Source organism: Myotis myotis, unplaced genomic scaffold (assembly GCF_014108235.1).
Source record: "Myotis myotis isolate mMyoMyo1 unplaced genomic scaffold, mMyoMyo1.p scaffold_m19_p_1, whole genome shotgun sequence".
NCBI classification, from domain to species: Eukaryota; Metazoa; Chordata; class Mammalia; order Chiroptera; family Vespertilionidae; genus Myotis; species Myotis myotis.
Window position 1 is genome coordinate 121,064,042 of NW_023416313.1, and position 16,875 is coordinate 121,080,916.

General features: G+C 39.6%; 1 protein-coding gene across 6 annotated transcripts in view; it reads left to right on the forward strand.

The window, feature by feature from the left end:
* CUL2 (cullin 2) overlaps positions 1 to 16,875 on the forward strand; it is a 172,872-nt gene that overhangs the window by 58,700 nt on the left and 97,297 nt on the right. For all 6 annotated transcript variants that reach the window (XM_036350399.1, XM_036350390.1, XM_036350371.1 and 3 more), the window contains 2 exons: positions 1,962 to 2,067; positions 7,668 to 7,750. In XM_036350399.1, the coding sequence (XP_036206292.1) occupies positions 1,962 to 2,067; positions 7,668 to 7,750 (189 nt within the window). The remainder of the gene's footprint in view (positions 1 to 1,961; positions 2,068 to 7,667; positions 7,751 to 16,875) is intronic.

Consider the following 16,875-nt stretch of genomic DNA (forward strand, 5'->3'; position numbering starts at 1 on the left):
CCTCTTAGGTTAAGTCTATCCCTAAGTATCTTCATTTCTTTGTTGCAGTGGTAAATGGGATTGTTTGTTTAGTTTCCTTTTCTGAGAATTCATTATTGGTGTAAAAAAAAGCCATGGGGGGAGGGGCGGGAGGAAGTCATCGATATTTGGGTATTGATTTTTGTATCCTGCTACATTTCCAAATTCTTTTATTAACTCTAGTAGTTTTTGTGGTGGAGTCTTTAGGGTTTTCTGTGTACAATATCAGGTCGTCTGAGAATAATGAGAGTTTTACTTGCTCCTTTCCAATTTGGATGCTTTTTATTTCTTCTTGTCTGAATGCTGTGGCTAGGACTTCCAGTTCTATGTTGAATAAGGGTGGTGAAAGCAGACATCCCTGTCTTGTTCCTGTTCTTAGGGGAAATGGTTTTAGTTTTTGCTATTGAGTAAGATGTTGGCTGTACGTTTTACTATATATGGCCTGTATTATATACCGATATGCTCCCTCTGTTCCCATTTTGCTGAGAGTTTTTATCAAAAATGGCCATTTAATTTTGTAGAATGCTCTTTCTGCGTCTTTTGATATGATCCTGTGATTTTTGTCTTTCAATTTGTTTATGTGATGTATTCTTGATCTCTTTGGTAACTCATTCATTGTTTATTAACATGTTAGTTAGCCTCCATGTGTTTAAATGTTTTTTGGTGTTTATACTGTAGTTGATTTCTAATTTCATTCCACTGTGATCTGAGAAGATGCTTGATATTTCAATCTTCCTGAACATGTAGAGACTTGTTTTGTGTTCTAACATGTGTTCTATCTTTGTGAATGATCCATGTACACTTGAGAAGAATGTATATTATGCAGCTTGGCATAAAATATTCTCTAAATGTCAGTTAAATCCATCTGGTACAGCGTGTCATTTAGATTCACTGTTTTCTTATTAAATTTTTGTCTGGAAGATCTATCTAGTGAGGTCAGCGGGGTGTTAAAGTCCCCTACAATGACTGTATTATTGTTGATCTCTCCCTTCAAGTCCTATAGAAGTGTTATATATGTGTGTGTGTGTGTGTGTGTGTGTGTATGTGTATACACACATATATATATATATTACAATGATAGATATATATGTATATATATGTATATGTGTATATATATATATGCGCTCCTATATTGGGTGCATATATGTTTATCAGAGTTATATTCTCGTGTTGCATCTATGCCTTTAGTATTATTAGAGACCTTTGTTGTCTCTTGTGATGGCCTTCTTTTTGAAATCTTATCTTGACTTACTGAGAAGAATCTGGAAATGATCTAATGAGATTGTTGAAGGGTTGTCTGTTGGATAGACCTATTTGGCTATAAGGCTTTTGGAGTTTTTATAAACACTTGATTTTCCTTTCTTCCTTCCTTCCTTCCTTCCTTTCTTCCTTCCTTCCTTCCTTCCTTCCTTCCTTCCTTCCTTCCTTCCTTCCTTCCTTCCTTCCTTCCTTCCTTCCTCCCTCCCTCCCTCCCTCCCTCCCTCCCTCCCTCCTCTCCTTTCCTTCTTTCCTTTGTTTATTGATTTTAGAGATGTGAGAGAGGAAGAAACATCGATGCCTCCCATATGTTCCCCGATCAGGGATTGAACCTATAACTAGGTATAGGCCCTGACCAGAAATTGAAACTATAACCTTTTGGTGTACAGGATGATGCTCCAACCAACTGAGTCACCTGGCAAGGGCCCCTTGAATTTTTAAATTGAAACTGTGATTATAGGTGTCTTTTTTTTTATTCTGCTCTAAAGGTCTTATCCTTTGTCTCTTAAGTCCTTACATAGAAAGTTGGGTAATAATTTTTAATTTTTATTTAATTTCTTTTGGGTATATTACTCAACTATTCTGTAGTTGATTTATAACCCTAAAATTATTGTTCCAAAGTTGCAAATTATTTGTTTTCCTACCTATTTGACATACTTTTCAATGATATTACATTTGTTTTTCAGGTATCTCAACACCCAGTTTATTAAAAAAAATAAATTGACAGAAGCTGACCTTCAGTATGGCTATGGTGGTGTAGATATGAATGAACCTCTTATGGAAATAGGAGAGGTAGGAAATTCTTTAAATTATTGTCAAGCATAAGAATGTTTTTATTTATTTAAAAACATTTGGTTCACTGTCCTTTTTTAAAGGACACTGAGTTAACTAGGTCAAAATTTAAAACATCCTAAATTTTAAGTAAATAAAATACTGTAATGATTTTCTAAGAAACTTCAAATAGATGAGAAGAACAGAAAAGACATGATAAATATTTTAATAATTACATTGATGATAGGTTTATAGTTCCATTATGTGACAAAGTTCATGAAAAGTGTTTCGAAAATGTTGAGATTCCTGTAGTAAAAAGTACAAAGGACGTGGATTTAAAAGGGATCCTAAAGGAGAATAAATACAAATTTATGCATATAACAAATTTATTTTAAATTTTAAAAGTAATTAAATTCGAAGTAAAACAGTTATATATGCAGCTCAAGTAGTTTACTCAAATTTAAATGTGGAGAATTATATAATGCATGTGCTGATTGTGAAAGAAACACTCTAGTATAATGTTTGCTTTTCCAAGTAATACGTATTTGTTCAGTAGCCAGACATTGTAGATGCAGAGGTGAACAGACAGAAGGTCCCTGTCCTCATGGGAAGCAGATGCCAAAGAAGTAAAGAAATTAATGTTAAATTGTGATGAGTGTTAATGAAGGAAGTAAACATAAGATGTAGCATTATTAGAGATTTAAATTAGAATCATCCTTTTAAGAAATTTGTTGGAAATTAGTTTGAAAGTATTCCTTGCACTCATGCTAATAAGGGTAACTAATGGATAGACAGTGTAAATTTCCAATGTGGAAGAATATATCCAATATGATTTTGTTATAAAGTTAGGCAAATGAATAAAATAATAGTAGAAAATTGTTCATAGGACCTTTAATAAGGGTAACATGGTGTATTTAATAGGAATAAAACTGAAGGGGGAAAAAGGATATTGTGAAGCACATCAGTGAGAAATACCAAAATCTTAACAATGGTTGCTTTAATTAGTAGTTTTATAAGTGAATATTTTACTTAATGATTATTCCTTATTAACACCATCAAGCCTGCTCCTTTTCCAAGAAGAAATCACTATACACAATTTGATTTATATCTTTTCTGAATTTTACCTGTGTATTTGCATATAAATTTCATGCATACATGCATAATAGTTTTTATTTTATTTTTTAAACAATGTCATACCATATCTAAAGTCCTCCAACTTTTTTGTTAAGATGTCTAGGAGTTCTTTTCACATAAATTAATTTTTGTGTGAGAGCTTAATATTCTACATTAGGCAAATAATAATTTATTAATTATTAAATAATTTATCATTTCAGTTTTTTGTTATTACAAACAATACTATAGCAAACATCGTTGTTTATTTATTAAATATTTTTTGAATCCCTCTGTGTGACAGGCACTGTTCTGTATTTTAGGAATACAGTAGTGAACAAAGTGACAAAATAGTTACACTCATGGAATTACAGTTATGTATGTATCTCTTTATATAGAAGCAGAAAATTTCATAGAGTGGGTACCTGGAACTTGATTTTCTGGGTTAAAGCTTGCTCTGCCAATTTTCCTTTCAAAGGGCTTTACCAATTTGCCCTCCCACCACAGCTTAGACTTAAGTGTGGAGAATGGTATAATGCTTATGCTGATTGTGAAAGAAATGCTCTAGTACAATGTTTGCTTTAAAACATTTGCTATAAAAATCTCATTTTCTTATGTATTATCTTCTATTTTTACTTGTTCATGCTATTTAAAAAGGAAAAAAAAAAGAAGGCAAAACTTAAAGGATGTTCCTTGTAAGAAGACAGATGCTTTTATTTATTTGAAATGGAATTACCAATGGATCTGAGTAGAGTTATTCCAGAGAAACAGAATAAAGAGGCAAAAAACAGACTTATCTCTGTGGGTGCAGTTCAGTTAGAAACGAGCAATTAGTTTTTGATTCTGGAATAATTTTTACTATGTATGGAAAAATTATCTGGAGTTTAAAGGCTTAAATGTGAAAGGGAAAACTTGAAAACTTTTGGGAGACAATATAGAAGACCTTATGATCTTAAGACCATACCTTTGTGACTTTAGGGTAGGGAAGGAGTCCTTAAAAGACACAAAAAATACAAATGATAAAGGAAAAGATTGATAACTTTGAGTACATTATAATATACTAGAGGCCCGGTGCACGAAATTTGTGCATGGGGGTGGGTCCCTCAGCCGGGCCTGCACCCTCTTCAATCCGGGACCTCTTGGGGAATGTCCGACTGCCTCTTGCAATCCGTGACCACTGGCTCCTAACCGCTCGCCTGCCTGCCTGCCTGCCTGTTTGCTCCTAACCACCTCTGCCTGCCTGACTGCCCCTAACTACTTCTCTGCTGGCCTGATTGCCCCTAACTGCCTCTGCCTAACCCCGCACCCGGGACCCAGGATTCTGTCCTCTGGCTGGTTGCAGGCACCCGGGACCCAGCTTCCCTCCTTCTGGCGGGCGGCAGGCACCCAGGACCCGGACTGGCTTTTCCCGGGCCAGCTGCAGCCTCAGGGGACCATGGGTGGGCAGTTTCACCTGGGCCGCAGCTGCAGATGCCCAGGACTGTGGGGCGGGCGGCTTGTCCTTCTCCTGGCCCGCAGGTGCAGGTGCTGGCGCCCAGGACCACGGGGCGGGCAGTTTGTCCCTCTCCTGGGCCGCAGGCTCAGGTACAGCTGCTGACACCCGGGACCACTGGACGGGTGGCTTGTCCCTCTCCCAGGCCGCAGCCTGGCTGGTCCCCATTCCTCTCTCTGGAGCTCATTTGTGCCTGACTGGTCCCCATTCCTCTCTCCCTAGTGTTGAGTGTCTGAGCCATTATGGTGTGAGGGTGTGATGGCCATTTGCATATTAGCTCCTTATTATATAGGGTTTTTACTAAAAAACTAAAGAAATTAAAAAGTCAAGTCACAAACTATGACAAACTACAATATGTAAAACTGTCAAGGGATTAACTTCTATAATATATAAAGAACTCCTAGGTTTCATTAAAAATGAGATAAACATTAATGAGATAATGGGCAACAGGCTGGCAGGGGTGTTAGTGAGGAACGACCAAATGACTGAACAGTAGGCTGCGTGGGGCGACTGGGCTGGCCCAGGGGTTAGTGAGGGACAACCAAACAACTGAACAGCAGGCTGCATGGGGTGACCACGCCAGCAGGGGGCCAGTTGGGGGAGACCAGGCCAGCGGGGGCATCAGTAAGGGGCAACCAGGCTGGCAGAGGGGCGAAGTTGGGGGCAACCAGGCCGGCAAGGGGGCCAGTAAGGGGCGATCAGGCAGGAAGGCAGAGGTGGTTAGGGGTGACCAGGCTGGCAGATGGGGACAGTAAGGGGCAACCAGGCTGTCGGGGGGAGGCAGTTGGGGGTGACCAGGCCTGCAGAGGGGGAAGTTAGGGGCTATCAGGCCGGCAGGCAGAGGCAGTTAGGGGTGATCAGGCTGGCAGAGAGGCAGCTAAGGGTGATCAGGCAGGCAGGCAGAGGTGGTTAGGAGTGATCAGGCTGGCAGGGGGGACAGTTAAGGGTGATCAGGCAGGCAGGTAGGTGAGCAGTTAGGAGCCATCACAATCCCAGATTGTGAGAGGGGTGTCCGACTGCCAGTTTACGCCCGATCCCTGGGATTGGCCCTAAACTGGCAGTCGGACATCCCCCGAGGGGTCCCAGATTGGAGAGGGTGTAGGCTGGGCTCAGGGGACCCCCCGCCTGTGCACAAATTTCATGCACCAGGCCGCTAGTCTACAATAATAAAAGCAAAATATGCTAATTATATTGGATGTCCTTCCGGATGACCTTTTCGATGAAGCCGGTGCTATGAGGGAAGCCTGGGTCCCGGGTGCCTGCTGGCAGCTGGAGGGAAGCCCAGGTCCTGGGTGCCAGAGGGAAGCCCGAGCTCCAGGTGCCAGAGGGAAGCAGGTGCCAGCAGCCAGGGGAAGGAAGGCCTACTCTTGCATGAATTTTGTGCATCAGGCCTCTAGTGTGAGTATTGGAAAACCATTTGGCTTGACTGAGTAAAGCTGTATATGTCCCTAACCCTATAGTGCAGCATCTCCAATCATAGGTGTATATCCGAGAACTTTTTGCTTATGTTCACCAGAAAATATCCTATATAATAAAGAGGGAATATGCAAATTTACCATCACTCTGCCACAAAGATGGTGGCGCCCACAGTGGAGGTGGGGGTTTCCGTAACACAAGATGGCTTCACCCACAGAGGAGGCGGGGTTTTCGTAACAAGATGGCTGCATCCACAACGGAGGCCGAGTTCCTGTAACGAGCCTTGATGAGCAATCTGCAGGGACCTGAGGCTGCACCCCCAACCCCATGGAGCTTGACAGGGGACTTCAGGCTGTGTCCCCCACCTGGCAGGGGTTGACGGGGACCTCAGGCCGTGCCCCCAGCCCTGGTGCCAGGCCGGGGGACCTCAGGCCATGTTCCCCCCCCCTCGCACCAGGCCAGGGGACCTGAGGCTGCGCTCCCCGCCCAGCGGGGCTGGATAAGGGTGGAACTGGCTGGGTCTGGGTCTAGCTCAGTTTAGGGGGGGGCGGCCGGGGCTGGGTCTCGTGCGATTTTGAGGCACATGTGGGTGGGCGGGGACTTGATTCTGGGTCCCATGGTGTGTCCCAGACTCTTGACAGGAGGAAGATTTTTATATACACTTTACTAATTTTCTTTCATCTCTGACACTTCTATTATAGAGAAAGGGCAAATAATATTAAAATATTTCCTCTTATTAATCCCCTTTTAATGTGCATGAGTTTCATGCACCGTGCCACTAGTATACAAGAATAGCAGCATTTTTCTCAAATAGCAAAACTGGAATCACAAACATATGTCATGAGCAATAAAAAGGAAAAATAAACCATGGTGTATTTATGCAATAGGATACTATGTAGCAATGTCAATGATTGAACTATATAGCTGTATCTTTCAATTTAGATGGATTTCAGTAATACTTAAAAATTTTAAAAACCATACATAGAAAGTATACAGTGTGATTTCGTTAGCAAGGTCAGAAATGGTCAACTTCAAAAATACTATATAGGGCTACTTACACATTTGGTCCAATTGTAATCAAGGGAATGATTTAACACAAGATTCAGGATAGGAAAAACGTCTGAGGGGGAAGTAGGAGTACATTTAGGGCAATGGTAATGGTGAAGTCGTATTTCATAACCTGGGTGGTAAATACAGGTTTATTTTATTTTATTATCCTTTAAGTTGACTTATCCTTTTATGTTTGTATGGGAAATTACATTATTTTATTCAGTGTAACTCCTTTGGTTGTTACAATCTTGGCATCTATAGCCCCTCTATAATACTGAGCATTTAACAATCAAATAAGCTTTTATAAACATCAATTATTTCTGTAAAATTTTCAGCTAATCAAAAAAAACCTTTATTCTGTTCTTTGTACAAGTCTGATATGTCATTTAAAATTAGACATTAATTTTCCTTATGCTTATTAAATTTTCATTTGAATTTTGAAATATTAATTATAAATACTTCTTTTGCTAGATATTTTTTATAAGTCTTACACAAATGTTACAGAGAAATACTAAGTAATTCAGCCTTTGATGGTTTTTATTTTTTCTGGCAGCTAGCATTGGATATGTGGAGGAAATTAATGGTTGAACCGCTTCAGACCATCCTTATCCGAATGCTGCTCCGAGAAATCAAAAAGTGAGTTCTGACATTTACCTTCTTGAGTCAGTTCTAATTTGCTGTTTGATATTTTTTAATAGTTGCTTGGCTCTTGAAAAGACATAGGTCTCATTTTATTGTAATGAGCCTCATTTTCCATCTTAATGCCAATGCTTACAATTGTTGTTAATTTTGGGGGCAAGTCTTTGGTCTTTACTTATAGCGTAAACATGCTTAGTAAAATAAATAAGCCCCTGAGGGAAGTAAATCTCTTACTGCTTTTCAATTCTGAAACCTCCTGGGCTTTACAGGGAGTGCTGAGTTGTTTGAATGTATTATTTCAGTTTAAAGCCTGATGAGGATAACCTATTCAAGAAAGCAGATTATTCTAGTTAGTTGCTTATCTCTTAGCCTCAGTGTTAAACCTGTAACTTGCCTGTTACTATCTGGCAGATTTATGGGAAAAATAGCTTCCCATTCTTCTCATGGCCCAGAGTGATTGACTCTTTACCTAATTGCTATGTGAATTGAGTTTGGGACATAGTTTTTCTATGGAGTTCAGAATTGCATATCCTTGGGTCAGCTCTGGCTTAAAATATTCTTACTAATCTTTGGAAAATCAGAAAAACTAAATCCACTTTGGAGAAGCAAAAGCACTAAAAGTCAGTTATGCAGATGTGTATATAATACATTTCAGGTTACTGGAACTAATGTTTATAGGAATTACTTGGACCAGTGAATTGCAGTGTGATAATGACCACTCTATTGGAATCTTCTTTCTTTTTTGTTTCTCTCTTTTTTTAAAAATTTAATTTTTAAATTTTTTTAATTAAATTACAGTTTATAGTCTATTATTTTGTATTAGTTTCAGGTTTATGCATAATGGTTAGGCAATCATATATTTTTTACAGAGTTCCCCTGATATTTCCAGTACTCACCTGGCACCATTCATAGTTATTACAATATTATTGACTATACTAGAAGCCCGTTGCACAAAAGTCATGCATGAGTAGGGTCCCTAGGCCTGGCTGGCGATCAGGGCCAATCTGTGGGGCCACCAGTGATCGGAGTACCCCTGCTGGCACCTGCCCCCTTCCCCCACCACCACCAGTCACCTCCCTCTGTGGGAGGCGACTGGGGGGGTGACTGGGGGGCAGCGCCGGCCCTCTCGCCAGCCGTCCCTGCCTGCTCTCCAGCTGGCCCCGCCCGCTCTCCAGCTGGTCCCTCTTGCCTGCCTGCTCTCTGGCTGCCGCCAGTCCCCTCTTGGCTGGCTTGGGGCCTGCAGGCTGGGGGCAGTTCCTGTGTAGAGCGTCTGCCCCCTGGTGGTCAGTGTGTGTCATAGCAACCAGTCATTCCGCCGTTCGGTCAGTTTGCCTATTAGGCTTTTATTATATAGGACTAGAGGCCTGGTGCACGAATTCATGCACCAGTGGGATCCCTCGGCCTTGCCTGCGTGATCAGGCCAAAACTGGCTCTCCGACATCCCCTGAGAGGTCCCAGATTGCGAGAGGGCACAGGACAGGCCAAGGCACCCCAACGGTGCACGATCAGGGCTAGAGAGGGACATGGGAGTTTGGCCAGCCAGGGAGGGACTGTGGGAAGGCTCCAGGGCATGTCCGGCCTGTTTTGCTCGGTCCCAATCAGCCAGACCACAGCAGCAATCTAACCTACCGGTCAGAGTGTCTCCCCCCTGGTGGTCAGTGCATGTCAGAGCCACTGGTCGACCGGTTGACTGCTCCTTGATGGTCAGTGCATGTTATAGCTACTGGTCGACTGCCCCCTGTTAGTCAGTGCACGTCATAGCGAGCGGCTGAGCAGCCTTAGCATATCAGCGTATTACGCTTTGAGTGGTTGAACGGACGATTGGACATTAGCATGTTACTTTTATTATATAGGATTCCCTATGCTGTACTTTACATGCCTGTGACTATTTTTTAACAGCCAGTCTGTACTTGTTAATCCCTTCATCTTTTTTATCCATCCCCCAAACCCCTCCCCTTCTGGCAACCATCAGTCTGCTCTCTGTGTCTGTGAGTCTGTTCCTATTTTTTTGTTGTTTATATTGTTTTCTAGTGAATCTGCTTTCTTTAAGAGGAACCAAATGTAGAGTTTTTCATGTGAGAGGCTCCTAGTAAGAAATAAGGGATTAATAAAAAGCAAGCCACAAAAAGAATAAGACAATATTTTAAAATTTAATGTTAATAACAAATACTAAGTAAATGGCAGCAATTAGTAAACTGGTTTTCAAAAATTGTTACTTAACCTTTTAGTGATTCCATTGTTTCTGAACACAGCGAGAATCAGAAAAAAGGCAGCAGTGAAGCAATGGAGTGGAACAACATCTTTACTTCTCTTTTCACTGCTAAACTATGATTAAAAGAACACTCCCAACAAGATTTGTAGGTTCTAATATTTCTTTTGCTAAGAAATAACTAATGCTTTTCTGGACTTGGAATTCAGCTATTTTACATAAAAAGTATAATGAAAAGATTGTTATTTTCTAAATGTACTTTTATGAAATGTCTCTTTTAATATAATAGTATTTCACTCTAGTAAATTTTTCATAGTTGTGATTGATAGCCTGTTAGAAGTTAATTTTTTTTCATTAACCCCCAGGTATGTCCAAAGCTTTTTTAAAAATAATTCTTTATTGTTGAAAGTATTACATATGTTGCCTTATTCTCCGCATTCACCCCTCCAGCCTGCCTCCGCCCCCGCACCAGGCCCTCACCACCCCATTGTCTGTGGCATGGTCCATGCCTATATGCATGCAAGATTCTTGGTTGATTACTTCCCACCCACCCACCCTCCCCCGATTCCACACTCTGTTTCATGCTTCCATGTCTCTGGATCCACTCCATTCATCAGTTTATTTTGCTACTTAGATTCCACATAAGAGTGAGATCATGTGATATTTGTCTTTCTCTGACTGACTTATATCACCTAGCATGGTATCTCCAGGTCCCTCCATGTTGTCTCAAAGATCTTAGCTATTGTAAATTGTGCTGCTATGAACATAGGGTGCATACATTCTTTCTGATTAGTATTTCGGGTTCCCATTTTTAAATTAGATTGTTTGTCTTCCTTTTGTTAAGTTGCATGAGTTCCTTATATATTTTGCATATTAACCTTTATCAGATGTATCATTGCCAAATATGTCCTCCCATGCAGAGGGTTCCCTTTTTGTTTTGTGGATGGTTTCTTTTGCTATGCAGAAGCTTTTTATTTTGATGTAGTTCCATTTGTTTATTTTCTCCTTAGTTTCCTCCCCCCCCCCCTTTATTTATTAAGGCATTAAAAATGTGTCCTTACCATCTCCTTGTGCCCCCACTCCCCTGCTCATACCCTCACCCCCCTGGTGTTTGTGTCCATTGGTTATGCTTATATGCATGCATACAAGTCCTTTTGTTGCTCTCTCCCCCTTACCCCCACCCTCCCCTACGATCCCTCTGAGGTTTGATGGTCTGATCAGTGCTTCTCTGTCTCTGTTTTTGCTCATCAGTTTATGTTGTTCATTATATTCCACAAATGAGTGAGATCATGTGATACTTAACTTTCTCTGACTGGCTTATTTCGCTTAGCATAATGCTCTCCAGGTTCATCCATGCTATTGCAAATGGTGAGTTCTTTGTTTTTTACAGCAGCATAGTATTCCACTGTATAGATGTACCACATTTTTTAAATCCACTCATCTGCTGATGGGCACTTAGGCTGTTTCCAAATCTTAGCTATTGTAAATTGTGTTGCTATGAACATAGTGGTGCATATATCCTTTCTGATTGGTGTTTCTGATTTCTTGGGATATAGTCCTAGAAGTGGGATTACTGGGTCAAATGGGAGTTTATTTTTAATTTTTTGAGGAAACTCCATACTGTTCTCCACAGTGGCTGCACCAGTCTACATTCCCACTAACAGTGCAGGAGGGTTCATTTTTCTCCACATCCTCTCCAGCACTTGTCATTTGTTGCTTTGCTGATGATAGCCATTCTGACAGGTGTGAGATGATACCTCATTGTCGTTTTGATTTGCATCTTTCAGATGATTAGTGACTTTGAGCGTGTTTTCATATGTCTCTTGGTCTTCTGTATGTTGTCTTTCAAGAAGTATCTATTTAGATCATTTTTTGATTGGGTTGTTTATCTTCCTTTTGTTAGGTTGTATGAGTTCCCTGTAAATGTTGGAGATTAAACCCTTATTGGTGATAACATTGGCAAATATGTTCTCCCATGCAGTTGGCTTTCTTGTTGTTTTGTTGATGGATTCTTTTGTTGTGCAGAAGCTTTTTATTTTGATGTAGTCCCGTTTGTTTATTTTCTCTTTAGTTTCCATTGCCCTAGGAGATTTTGTTGAAGATATTGCTTTGGCATATGTCTGAGATTTTGCTGCCTGTGGATTGCTCTAAGATTTTTATGGTTTCCCATCTTATGTTTAAGTCCTTTATCCATTTTGAGTTTATTTTTGTGTATGGTGTAAGTTGGTGGTCTAGTTTGATTTTTTTGCATGTATCTGTCCAATTTTCCCAGCACCATTTATTGAGTGTAATGGCTTGGGTTTATTTCTGGATTCTCTGTTTTTTTCCATTGATCTATATGCCTGTTCTTGTGCCAGTACCAGGATGTTTTGATTATGGTGGCTTTGTAGTATAACTTGAAATGTGGTATTATGATTCCTCCAACTTTGTTTTTCTTTCTCAATATTGCTACAGCTATTCAGGGTCTTTCTTTGATTCCATATAAACTTTGGAATATTTGTTCTAGATCTGTGAAATATGCTCTTGGTATCTTAATAGGGATTGCATTGAATCCGTAGATTGCCTTGGGTACTGTGGACATTTTACTGATGTTGATTCTACCAATCCATGAACACGGTATATTCTTTCACTTGTTTATATCTTCCTCCATCTCTTTTTTCAACATCCTGCAGTTTTCTGAGTACAAGTCTTTTGCCTCCTTGGTTTAGTTTATTCCTAAGTATCTTAATTTTTTTGTTGCAATGGTAAATGGGATTGTTTGTTTAGTTTCTCTTTCTGAGAATTCATTATTGGTGCATAAAAAATGCCATCGGTTTTTGTGTGTTCATTTTGTATCCTGCTACATTGCCAAATTCATTTATTAAATCTAGTAGTGTTTTGGTGGGTTCTCTAGCGTTTTCTGTGTACAGTATCATGCCATCTGCGAATAATGAGAGTTTTACTTCCTCCTTCCAATTTGGATGCCTTTTATTTCTTCTTGTCTGATCGCTGTGGCTAGGACTTCCATTATTATGTTGAATAAGAGTGGTGAAAGCAGACATCCGTCTTGTCTTGTTCCTTTTCTTAGGGGAAATGGTTGTAGTTTTTGCCTGTTGAATATGATGTTTGCTGTAGATTTGTCATTTATAATCTTTATCATGTCGAGATAATGCTCCCTCTATTCCCACTTTGCTGAGAGTTTTTATCAAAAATGGCTGTTGGGCCCTAACTGATTTGGCTCAATGGATAGAGCGTCGGCCTGAGGATTGAAGGGTCCCAGGTTTTATTCCAGTCAAGGGCATGTACCTCGTTGCGGGCACATTCCCAGTGTGGGGTGTACAGGAGGCAGCTGATTGATGTTTCTCTTTATCGATGTTTCTAACTCTCTATCCCTCTCTCTTTCTCTCTGTGAAAAATCAATAAAATATATATTTTTAAAAATGGCTGTTGGATTTTGTTGAATGCTTTTTCTGCATCTATTGATATGATCCTGTGATTTTTTTTCTTTCAATTTGTTTATGTGATGTATCACGTGTATTGATATGCGAATATTGTAACAGCTTTGCATCCCTGAATAAATCCCACTTGGTCATGGTGTATGATCTTTTTGATGTATTGCTGGATCTGATTTGCTGATATTTTGTTGAAGATTTTATCTATATTCATCAGGGATATTGGCCTATAATTCTCTTTCTTTATAGTGGAATTAGGATAATGCTGGCCTCATAAAAAGAGTTTGGAAGTATTCCTTCCTCTTGGATTTTTTTGAAATAGTTTGAGGAGTATAGGTGTTAGTTCTTTAAATGTTTGGTAAAACTCCTCTGTGAAGCCCTTCCGACCAGGGCTTTTGTTTGCTGGGAGTTTTTTGACTACTGCTCCTATTTCATCAGTTGTTATTGGCCTATTCAGGTTTTCTGATTCTTTCTGATTCAGTTTGCGGAGATTTTATTTTCTTAGAAATTTGTCCATTTCATCCACATTGTCCAACTTATTGGCGTGTAGTTGTTCATAATATTTTTGTACAATCTTTTGTATTTCTGTGGTGCCATTTTTTTGGGTCCTCTGTCTTTGTTTCTTCATCAGTCTGGCCAATAGTTCATCAATTTTGTTTATCCTTTCAAAGAACCAGACCTTGGTTTCATTGAGTTTTTGTATTGTTGTGTTTTTTTTTAGTGTCTGTGTTATTTATTTCTGCTCTAATCTTTATTACTTCCTTCCTTCTACTTACTCTGGGCTTTTCTTTTTGTTCTCTTTCTAGTTCTTTTTAAGTTGTAGGGTCTAATAGTTTATTGTTGATTTTTCTTGTTTTTTGAGGTATGCCTGTAGCACTATAAACTTCCCTCTCAGGACTGCTTTTACTGTTTTCCAGAGATTTTGGTTGTTGTGTGTTTATTTTCATTTGTTCCCAGGACGTTTTTTCTTTCTTTCTTGTTCTCATTGCTAACCCATTCATTGTTTAATAACATGCTATTTAGCCTCCATGTGTTTGAATGTTTTTGGGTATTTTTATTGTAGTTGATTTCTAATTTCATTTCACTGTGATCTGAGAAGATGCTTGATATGATTTCAGTTTTCTTGAACTTGTAGAGACTTGTTTTGTGTCCTAACATGTGTTCTATCTTTGTGTATGATCCATGTGTACTAGAGAAGAATTTATATTCTGCAGCTTTGGGGTGAAATGTTCTATAAATGTCAATTAAATCCATCTGATTCAGTGTGTCCTTTAGAGTCACTGTTTCCTTGTTCATTTTTTTTGTATGTTTACATATTTTACTTCACCCATTTAGTCAGTGGTACAAATGAAAATTTGCAGCTGGTGTCAATCTAAGTGGACAACATTTGTGTTTCTATCATAGCTGACAGTAAGGAATACTACAAGTATTCATGAAATGTGTGTGTCTTAACAGAACTGTCAGTTTAGTACTGGAATTACAATACAAATAGAGTGAACTATTCTTTTGTTAAAGTCTCTGGAACTATATCTCAAAGCAGAATTTTGGATGTACTTTCCTTACTAAATTTTTGTGTGGAAGATCCATCCAGTGAAGTTAGCAGTGTGTTAAAGTCACCTATTATGACTGTATTGCTGTTGATCTCTCCATTAAATTCCTCTAGAAGTTTTTTTTAATATATTTAGTTGCTTGTATATTGGATGCATATATATTTACAAAGGTTATATCCTCTTTTTGGATCGATCCCTTTAGTATTAGTGACCTTTGTACCTCTTCTGATGGCCTTCATTTTGAAGTCTATTTTGTCAGATATTAGAATTGCTACTCTAGCTTTTTTTTTTTCTTTTCCATTTACATGGCAAATTATTTCCCATCCTTTTACTCTCATCCTGTATGTGTCTTTTGTTCTGAGGAGAGTCTCTTGTATACAGCATATAGTTGGGTCATGGTTTGTATTTATTCACCTACCTTATGCCTTTTCATTGTAGTGTTTAATCCATTTATAGTTACGGTTATTATTATAGGTACTTATTTATTGCCATTTTACTTCTATATGCCTAGGTTTCTCTCTGTTTCTTCTTCACATTACAGCAGTCCCTTTAGCATTTCTTGTAGTGCTGGTTTGGTGGTGATAAAAATCCTTCAGCCTTTTTTGGTCCCAGAAGCTCTTTATTTGGATGTCTGTTTTGAATGATAGCCTTGCTGGATATAGTAATCTTTGTTTTAGATCCTTGCTTTCCATTACCTTGAGTATTTCATGCCATTCCCTTCTGGCCTATAGAGTCTGTGATGAGAAATCAGCCTTACAGCCTATGGGAGCTCCTTTGTAGGTAACAGTTTGCTTTTCTCTTGCTGCTTTTAAGATTCTCTCTTTGTCTTTAATTTTTGGCATTTTAATTAAGATGTCTCTGGGTGTGGTCCTATTTGGGTTCTTCTTGCTTGGGGTTCTCTGTGCCTCATAAACTTGTGTGACTTTTTCTTTTACTAGGTTAGGGACGTTTTCTGCCATTATTTATTCAAACACATTCTCTATCCCTTTCTCCCTTTCTGCCTCTTCTGGCACACCTGCTATTCTAATATTGTTACGTTTCACATTGCCCCACAGCTCCCTTAAGCTGTCCTGTTTTTTAATCTTTTTTGTTGTCGTTGTTTCTCTGAATGAATGTTTTTTTCTCAACCCTGTCTTCTAATCCAGTGATTTGTTCCTCAACTTTCCCTAATCTGCTGTGTATTCCTTCCAATGTGATCTTTATTTGTGCTATGTCATTCTTTATTTCTGTTTTCTTAATTACTATATCTTTTCTCATGCTGTTATGCATCTTTACCATCATTACTCTAAACTCTGTTTCAGATAAATTTCTTATGTTTGTTTCATTTATCTCTTCTTCTGGAGAATGCTCTTTCAGTTGGGGGTTGTTTCTTTGTCTCCTTATTTTGGCTGACTGTTTGGGTTAGTGACTATATATTAGGTAGATCTTCTATGCCTCTCAATCTCTACTGCTGGCATGAGGGAATGGCTCAGCACAGGAAACTGGGGGTGTCTGCCTTTTGAGCTCTAACCCCAAAGTCCCCAATCCTGTCTTCTGCTCACATAACTCTAGTCCACTCAGTCCTCCCTCTGCCGGAGCACAAGGTAGGTGGATCCACAAGGAATTTTGTGCTTTGGACCTTTATGAGGTTGCCTTAATTTCCAGCTGTCTCTCCCTGGCAGACAAAAACCCTGCTGCTTTTCACAGCCAGCTGTTATGTGGGTACCCTCAGTTCTGGTGTGCTTTGCTGGGGGGCCCAGCGTGGGGATTAGATCACAGAGTTCTCAATGGCAACCCACCACAGCTAAGATATCTCTTTGGAACTTCAGTTGTTGTCTGTGGTTGCCCAGCCAGCCCTTTTGTAACTCTACCCCTCCTACCAGTCTCTATGCGGTCTCCACTTTCATTCCTTGGGTATCAGTGCTCTCTCCAGCAAGTCTGCCGTTGATTATT